At 35.8% G+C, this 9,605-nt stretch overlaps 1 protein-coding gene across 1 annotated transcript in view; it reads left to right on the top strand.

Annotated features, from left to right (window-relative positions):
* The window catches only part of LOC102765528 (low-density lipoprotein receptor-related protein 1B-like), a 95,516-nt gene extending 90,493 nt beyond the window's left edge, over positions 1-5,023 (top strand). The window contains exons 13-15 of the mRNA XM_006768654.2: positions 2,585-2,665; positions 3,819-3,986; positions 4,866-5,023. Coding sequence (XP_006768717.2) covers positions 2,585-2,665; positions 3,819-3,986; positions 4,866-5,023 — 407 coding nt within the window. The remainder of the gene's footprint in view (positions 1-2,584; positions 2,666-3,818; positions 3,987-4,865) is intronic.
* The last annotated feature ends 4,582 nt before the right edge of the window (positions 5,024-9,605 follow it).

The raw sequence follows: 9,605 nt of genomic DNA, 5'->3' as shown, positions 1-9,605 counted from the left end.
GCTGTAATGGTAATGTGATAAAATGTAAGCCATTTTAGTTCATAATATTTTCTTTTTTCAGAGTAAATCAGGTAATCTTTTCAAATGTCCTGCAATTTGTTGCCCAAGGAAGATCAAAAGTTAAATTATATTTATGTAAAAATCAAGAAAGAAAATATTATTTATAACATTAAAACCTTTGCCTAATACTCCATAAAAATGCATGATGGTATTTTATTAGAACAAGGATCCAGAAAAAATAATGCAATATTTAGATACGATATTCAACTTTTAAATTAATGCTAATACAGAAGGACAAGGGCAATGTTAAATTTATTTTAAGAACTTTGGTTTTGTTTTATTTTTAGGGGTAAAATATATTATCATTAGACACTGTTTCTCTATCTCCACCAGGTACCAGGGTAGAATATGGAAGAATTATAGATACAGTATTTTCCACCATAGTGAAAAATCAGGTGCCCTATATTTAAATTTTCTGCTGACCCTAGATTTAATTTTTGATGGAACTCTTTATAAATAGTATGTCACATTTGACTACACTAATAAACAGAGAAGAGCCAAATATAACTTTAACATTTCTTTGTTAACAAGTGTTTGTTTGTTTTTATTGTTGTTTTTTTTTTTCTGAAATTCAGTTATTGTATTCTATTGGAATGCTGTGATAATCCCAGGAGTTATTCAGGTGATAAACCCTGGTTTGGTTTTTTTGTTTTGTTTTGTTTTCTTTTGTTTTGTTGGGGGGTGGGGGAGGAGTTTGCTGTGTTAATGGCTTTCTGGCTGTTTATTCAATGAGAATTCTCCAGACTTCTTGGTCTTTTGAACTTAGAGGATCAAGAGATCATGTTACAAACCAAGAATCTGTAACCAGAGAAGCTGTGTGATTTACCAAAGGTCACACTGCTCTGACAACAAAACAGGAATAAAACATTAGTAACTTATTTCCTTACACGTGTCCCTTCAGTTAAAGCCTTTGTTCTTCTTAGTGACTTGCCCTTTGAGCTTCCAAGTTTTTTTCTGTATATAATTTCACTCTGGGTCCTATAAACGAATTCAGACTATGAGGTTATAGGAGAAATGATGTAACTCAGTATTATGTAAAAAAATAAATCAGAAATGATATGCAATTATTTAAAAATATATTATACACATATATGTTTCTCATGACTATTGTGGGTAGAAGGGGTATGACTCATTTTGTTAAAGATTGAAGATAAAACAGATTTTAGATTATCTTATTCATTTTGTAGGGTGTTTGTTTACCCTTTGGGAGCTAATTTTCAGATTTCTTTTTACTTTTTTTTTTTTAGAATTAGAATCTAAGAAATTAAAAAAAAAAATCTTAAAGGTCAAATAGAAAATATTCTAACTAGTAAATTACCCACCAAATATCAGAAATTTCCAAATGCTGGGGCAGTTTTTTTCTTGTAAAGCTTGTGATGTTGGTTTATATGCTTCTAAGTTTACAGGAGAGAGACTCAAAAATGTGTATTAGCCAGTTATACAGGCAGTCCTCGGTTTATGTCGAACTCGATGTTCATCGTTTTGTGGTTATGTCTCCATCTCCTATTTATTTATAAAAAAAAAAGAAGTTACGTCATTTCGACATATGTACATATATGCTTTATGTTTTTTATTATGTATTTACCACAAGTAAAGGACAGGAATTGTTATCTTTATTTTAAATGTTTTTTACTGTTTTCACTTCGTTACTGCTGTGTCTGTGTTCCATGTGAGTGACATAGGTGCTTATGTAGGTGGACATTCATGTTGATTCTTGAAACATAAATGTAAGTTTTCATTATCTTGTCAGTTAACAAAAGAAAACTCTCTCAGAAGTATTGATTAAATCACACGTTGGGCATTTTCATTTTTCTTGCCAATACTTTTTTTTTATGTCAGAAGATTTGTTGGTTTGCTGTATGATATAGTCTATCCTTTGATATAGCCTTACATCTCTGTATATCAGAGATTGCCCCCTTCTTACATCTATCTTTGAATAACACTTAGGCTCTAATCATACTTTTCAGGATTCAAAAAGTTAAATTTATTCTAAAATGTATATAACAACTAAACTAATTTTATTGAGTTGCTTGGTTTTGTTTTTACTTTCAACTTATGATGTTGACAGCTCTCGGAGGCAAAGTTAGATCTAACTCTCCTACTTTGGCTCTCTGTATTCAGAAAAGGCCTTTTTTCTTTTAAAACATATGCACATGACTTTGTAGCACTGGAGCATAGAGCTTCCTCCAGCTGTTTCTCTCTGAGAGGAGGCTGAGTCCCTTGGTGCAGACAGCTGACATCTATTCCTTTTACTCGCAATACCGTGAATCCAAAAAGCCCTTCATCAGATGATTCTCCTTGGTTTTCAGTCACTGGAAAGTGCTCATTTAAAAGATATTAAAAGTACGTGTACCCTATGTCCTCAAGAAGTCACTGTCACTATATGTGTTTATCTAATGTTTCCTCTGTGTCGTTTGTGGAAAAATAGGAGTGGAGCTCTGATTAAATTAGCAAATGGGATACCGATGAAGTCAAGCACAGTCTATATCATCTTTCCTATTGGATGTGTTTATATCTTTCACAGAATTCCCAACTTGTGAGCCACTGACTCAATTTATATGCAAAAGTGGAAGGTGCATTAGCAGCAAATGGCGCTGCGACTCTGGCAAGTACCGAATGTTCACTGCGCTGCCCTGATTTGATTGGGGGCCTGGCTGGCTGTGCTGCTTCACCTCCCTCTGAGGGTTTGCAGAGAGGCGTGCAGAGTCTAGCACAATGGCTGGAATGAGTGGTGAGAGGGCAGCTGGTACACAGATCGGGACTAGCGTTAAGGATAATGGAGCTCCCTATCTGTCCCATGGGGCTGTGATGGGCATTTGTTTTCAGTTACTATGCCAGACACAGTCTAAGTCTACAAACATGAAGTAAAAAGGGGACAATTGAAGAAATGACCTGGACAAATCAGGATCCCCAAGGTATATATGAAAAATGCTCTGTAACCCAGGATGGAGTAGTGTATAAATTCTTATATAATTATCCAGATGGTCTCAATTCTGTCACCTTGCTTTTGCATGTTCAAGTGATGTGGGTTTTTTCTTATACTCATTTGTATTATCACCCTAAATTATGCCAAATACAGATAAATGAATTAGATACAATTGATGCATTCCCAGCTATTGATTTCAATGTAACCTGTTTTCAATTTATATTTCTATCCCTTCCCTTTCGTAATAGTTGTTAATAAAAAGTATAAATCATTGCTAATGTAGTGTACAACAATTTCCCAGTGTAAATACACACTTAGGAACTAGTGAGGGGGTGGGGGCAACCGGGCGAAGGTTACACAGTGGCCCTCAGGTTGGAGAATGAGGAATGAGGGATTGAATGGAAGATATAAATTATGATGCATGGATATAGTAGTCAAAATAATAACTTTCCACAATAATTATGTTGCTAACTATATCATTTCATGAAATTCCTACAGTCACCATTGTTGTCCCACTTCATAATTATATCATGCTGCTTAGATTTATTCAGTAAGTGGTTGATCAGTTCTGAGTGAAATAGAAATTAAGATTCAATATTCAAAGTCAGGATTTTTTCCTCTTAATTTAGTAGTTGTATCAAATCTTAAGTGAAGCAATATGAAACAGAAAATGATTTCCCATTGTTCATGGGAACTGCTGACCACCGATTTGGTGTGCCTTTTTCAATAACAAAACAAAACTCTGAGGGGAAAAAAGCACTCAGATATTTCATGATAAAAGGTCTCTCCCTGGATCAGTTTTCACTGGATTTACATTGACGTTTCTCTCCAGATGATGACTGTGGGGACGGGAGTGATGAAGTCGGCTGTGTTCACTCTTGCCTTGATCATCAGTTCAGATGTTCCAGCGGCAGATGCATCCCAGGCCATTGGGCCTGCGATGGTGACAATGACTGTGGAGACTTCAGTGATGAAACCCAAAGCAATTGTACCAAGGAAGGTTAGTCATTTTATGAATCTATGCAATCTCATTCTTAAGTTATATCATATTTGGAGTATTTCAGAATGAATGTTATATAAAAACTAGTGTCCTGGTGCATGGATTCGTGTACATTGAAAGGAAATTAATTAGAAGGTGCTGGCAGGGTGGGACTGGGGTCCCTTGGCCTGGCCTGCAGGGATCTGGCTGAAATCAGCTCTCTGATATCCCCCGAGGGGTCCCTGAGTGCAGGAGGGCACTCGGCAAAGTTGCTGTCGAACAGGGTGTGGAACGCAAATGCAAGTGTGCAATAAACCAGATTCGGGGCCGACAGTGCCCCAGCAACAACATAACCCATGGCTAAAGGTGGAGTCATGCAGCCCTGCAAGGAATCAGGCTTCCTCCTCTTTGGTTACAGGGTGTGCCACCCAAGAACCGCCACTGCAAGTCACTGCAGCTTGACAGTTCTTGCATTGAGCATCTGCCCCCTGGTGGTCAGTGTGCATCGTAGCGACCAGTCGGACGGTTGGACACTTAGAATGTTAGCCTTTTATATATAGAGATACATTGCTTATCAGAAAAAATATATATATGTATATAAAATTGTGTAAAATAATGTGCTGATCTCTTTTCTTTCACTCCTTTCTCTGGTTTCTCACTTTAATTTCTCCTTATACTTTAATACCATTTTCTCTGTTTTTTACTTCCTACTTTTGTTAAATGCTTTAATTTCATTAGATGCTTTACTTACTACATTTTAACCCCCATCTAACTTCTAAATGACCAAACCCCAAATCCATCCCAAAAGGAAAAAAAAAAGAAAACAAGAAAGGCATAATTTTCCTTTCATTACCATGCTACATTTGTTTCCTTAAGGTTTGAAATAATTCCCTATTAAAGGGTCATATAGTCCAACAAATGGACTTTCTGGAAAGCTAGATAATGGAGGAGGATATCATGACCATGACTTTCAGCATATCCATGGGCAATTGGGTCTTGTCATTTGCATGAGTTACTTTGCAAATGCGATGAACAATAAGGAAATATTAATAAATTAGAAATCATGTACAAATAGAACAGGAAAAAAACTATTAGTCTGTAAACATTTATATAATCAGTAACATTTGAAAGTAGAATGCTGTTCATCCTTTCATTTATTCCACAAATATCTACTGAGAACTTCTTATGTGCCAGGTACTGTGCTTGGACTGAAAGGATAGGTAAAAAGATAAGAAAGCATGGTCTCTGTTCTGTATTAAATTTCTAACAGGCAAACAGACAAATAATAAAGTGATTTATTTAAAGGGTAGTATTAGGGGAACCCTATACTATGTGATCATTTTCACGGTCTTTTTCCAAGGAGATATATCAGTCTTTTGTAAACATTTGACAACCTATAAAATAGAAAGTTTCTGAAGTATTTTCTTTGATATGATTCCTTTTGTTTTCTCTTCCCTTCTCTTCTCTTCTCTTCTTCTCTCTCTCTCTCTCTCTTCTCTCTCTCTCTCTCTCTCTCTTCTCTCTCTCTCTCTCTCTCTCTCTCTCTCTCTCTCTCTCTCTCTCTCTCTCTCTCTCTCTCTCTCTCTCTCTCTCTCTCTCTCTCTCTCTCTCTCTCTCTCTCTCTCTCTCTCTCTCTCTCTTTAACTCTCCCTCCAACCCTCCCTCCTTCTCCTCATTATTTCACTCTGGTTTCCTTTTATCTTTCAGTTTAGTTGGTTCACTAGTATATATGAGCTATGCTTTTTTAAAAATGTCACATGGAAAAAGTGAATGAAAATATGTTTTTCAATTTTTCTTTGTATCTTTGAAACATTCATCTGAGATGTGGTTGACATTTCATCGCTAAATTACATTTTGAATATAAACTGCATTTTCCACTACCTCACAGATGTCTTTCAAAGATCCTCGTGAGGTGTGCATCTGTGGCTGCTGGCACTGCCCCATAATATTCTATAAAAGATAAATTGCCCCAACGTTAATTTACTTTCATCTCCGACTTAAAATCCCATCCGTCTCTTCAATGTCTATTTATCTTTAAGTTAGAATGCTCATTGGACATTAAGAAGTTTTGGAGAGATTGTTTTAGCCTCATGAGTCTCTGAAGTAGGTGGCACACACCCCTGTAGACTCTTCAGAGTTTTTGGGGGGGTTGAATTATTGTGGCATCAGTGACTATTTAACATTAATGGCCTTCATCTGTAGAGCACTGCAATTTCACTAATAGATCACTGTAAATGATGTACTATCCATGTGAACGCCATGCATTTTTGTACGATTATGGAAATTCACTAAGGAAATGATCCAGATAATCTACTTGATTCTTGGACATGTTTCAAGCAGAGGATGAGGAGGACTTCCAGAGTTAATTTATATTTATCAGGTTACAAATTGTACTAGGCTTCCCTAGTCAAATACTATCCTTGGTAAATAAGGTTATGTAATTAAAGGAAAGTAAGAAGCTGGGATCACTTTGGTGCAGGACAATCCAGAGTATTTCAAAGGGCACTTCAATACTTTTATCCATCATTATTGTGACTGTGTATGCTGACATAGACATTGTAAAATGTCTGTGTCGCATAGGCATGCTCAAGAGGATCAGAAAGCCATTTTGTACACGCAGGGTTTGTGAGGCCTTGCCAAGGTAAAGTAGTAAATTGATGCAATTGGTCATGTAATCCAGTCCCCAAACCTCAGGCGGAAGAAAGAACAGGGCATTCTGGCTTGAGTTTCAAGACTGGCTGTCAAAACTGATCAAATCCACTGCGTCATTGCTCAGCACCTTGCTTTATGCTGCCTGGGGAACCAGGGCATATGGTGTAGTTTTTCTCAATTCACATTGTTTTTAAAATACACTTGAATTAACTTTTAATAGTAAGGGAGCAGGAGAAACCTGGACATGGAACATTCTGGATATAATTTCCACTTCAGAAAATTTTGGAATTGAAGTTTGATTCATATTCTCTCTAAACTTCTTTCAAACAAAAGAATTTCTATAGTGATCATCACTGTTTTCATCATCAACATGGTGAAGAAATGAAAAAAACTTCCCTTCTAAATTAATGTATACTTATCTCTTCCCCTTAAGGTTGTGCTGCCCTTCCCTCTCACTTCCAGGAAGTGAGAGGCAAAAACCCAACAACAACCCAATATCTCTAGAAAGTGCTGTATTTTCATAATTACTTTTGCATGTGCACATAACCACTACAAGCAACAGTGGAATAGAAAGACAATATAGAGCAAATTGATTCCTTCCTTTATTTAAATACCTGTTTCTCATTCATTTAGCTCTGGTTTCTTTTTTTATTCTGAATCCTTTGATCAGTAAAATACATTTCTACAATGACCCATTTATAAATCTACTGGGTAAATCATTTTTTTTTCCAAGTGGAAAAAATAGGTGAAGCTGAACCTCAAAAATTCGGTATGAGGAATTTTCCTCTACAGACTCAGTACTGGCTATTTACTTAAGCATTGAAAGGTTTTATTAAAAAATTCACTTGTAGGGATATCAGGAATAAAGTTAAAACGAGAATCCAGTCTTTTGTTACAAGTCTTTAACTCGCTGGCTGAAATGTTAAAAAAAAACAAAACTGGACATATGTCACATCTACAAAATACAGTTCCATAGAATTAATCTTTTCTCATTGTTGACAGTTTAATTCATGTGAATTATGTAAACTTTTATTCTTATACTCTTTGGGAACAGTCTCAATCATATTTCATCCAAAAAATAAGCATTTCTGAAGCAAACACATGAAAATTGTTCAGTATCATTAGACAGCTGTTCCCTCTGGGCAATTTCATTCTGAAATTATTGTAAAAATTATATCAAATAGTTTCAACATGGAGCTGATGGAGAAGGGGACAGATATCCTCTAGAATATATTTTGCCTCAATTTTGTAATTTATTCTAAACAGAACATAAATATCCCTCAAAGAATTAGATTTTCCTTTGCTTTGAAGAAAGTAAAGATTTATGGTCATTGTCTTTAATGCCTTTTGTATGGCTGTCTGAAAAGGGGATATTTACTGCCTACTGCACTAGATGCCTGAACTGGGTGATGCTGGAACACATGTGATCTCTTATTTATATTTTGAATACAAATAATATGCAAATTTAGAACTAAGAATGTATTGGCCTTCACTTTTTTTTTTAAATATATTTTATTGATTTTTTTACAGAGAGGAAGGGAGAGGGATAGAGAGTTAGAAACATCGATGAGAGAGAAACACCGATCAGCTGCCTCCTGCACACTCCCTCCTGGGGATGTGCCCGCAACCAAGGTACATGCCCTTGACTGGAATTGAACCTGAGACCCTTGAGTCTGCAAGCTGATGCTCTATCCGCTGAGCCAAACTGGTCAGGGCTTGGCCTTCACTTTTTATCTATTAATAATAATTTTAACAAGTTCCCAAATCCATTAGGCAGTTAAATGTATAACATTATTAATATTCACTCTCATACATGCTCCCATTTTTCTGCTGTTTATGTTTAACTTTGCTTCTGCTTTGGAAATTTCTGCTTTCCTTTTGAGCTCTATCCTCATCCGTTCATCATTTATTCATTGATTTTTTTCACCTTACTATTTCCTTGTTCCCAAATTTAATAAGGAAACGAGAATAACTTTCTTTGTAGTTTCATAGTCAAGTACTAACTTACCACACAGTGAATGCCCAGTAAATAATTATTGAGAGAAAGAGTCTATGTCTTGAAAAAACATTTTTTTACTTACAGAATTCACCCTTTATTTGTTTTGTCTTATTTATCTTGTAACTTTTATCTGTTTCCTCACTTCACCTCCAAATCCTGGAGTTTGTTGATATGAAGATGAACAAGACCTAGGTACACTGATTTGGTCATGTGCATTTTCTTAATACATTGTAAGTTATTTCATTCATCTAATAAATATTTGCAATTTCAACCCAAGATTTAATAAAATAAAATAGGATGTCTTTCTAATCTTTTATTATTTTCTTTGTTTAAGTCTTATCTGGAACAGTATATTCTCATTAATTGGTGACTCATTAGTTGACAAGCACTTGACATTTGTTATTCCATTTGTTTTCCATTTAATCCTCACAATAAGATTTAAGTTAAAATATTTGCCTATAATTACGTAGTTGGAGCTTCAAACAAAGGTTGTCAGCTCTTTTTATTTTTCAAATGTTTTTAATTGATTTGAGAGAGAGAGGGGAATAGAGAGAGAGAGAGAGAGAGAGAGAGAGAGAGAAGAGAGGTCAGTATGTTCTCTACTGAGGATCAAGCCTGAAACCTGGGTCTGTGCTCTGACCAGAAATCAAACTGATGACCTGTTGGTGCAATGGATGAGGCTCAACCAACCACGGAGCCCCACCTACTAGGGCGGGGTGTCTGCTCTTTATTCCTGTATCCAGATATCTGCTTTTGCAGCTATTGAGTTTATTCTCTCTTTTTTCCTAATTTTCTATGAACTAACATTTACATGATTTCCAAATAATTACACCCTTGTTCTCAATTGCACACTCAATTTTCCCTTAAAATGGGAAAAGAAAGATTTTTCTACTCATTGTAAGGCATTAATGAAATTTCCCAAAGGTCACTAGAAGGGACCTGGGCCATTACATTCAATAATCACAGTAAGTCTGTCTGTCTCTTTTCTT

Source organism: Myotis davidii, unplaced genomic scaffold, assembly GCF_000327345.1.
Source record: "Myotis davidii unplaced genomic scaffold, ASM32734v1 scaffold560, whole genome shotgun sequence".
Classification (NCBI taxonomy): Eukaryota; Metazoa; Chordata; class Mammalia; order Chiroptera; family Vespertilionidae; genus Myotis; species Myotis davidii.
This window is presented reverse-complemented; position numbering and strand designations above follow the sequence as displayed.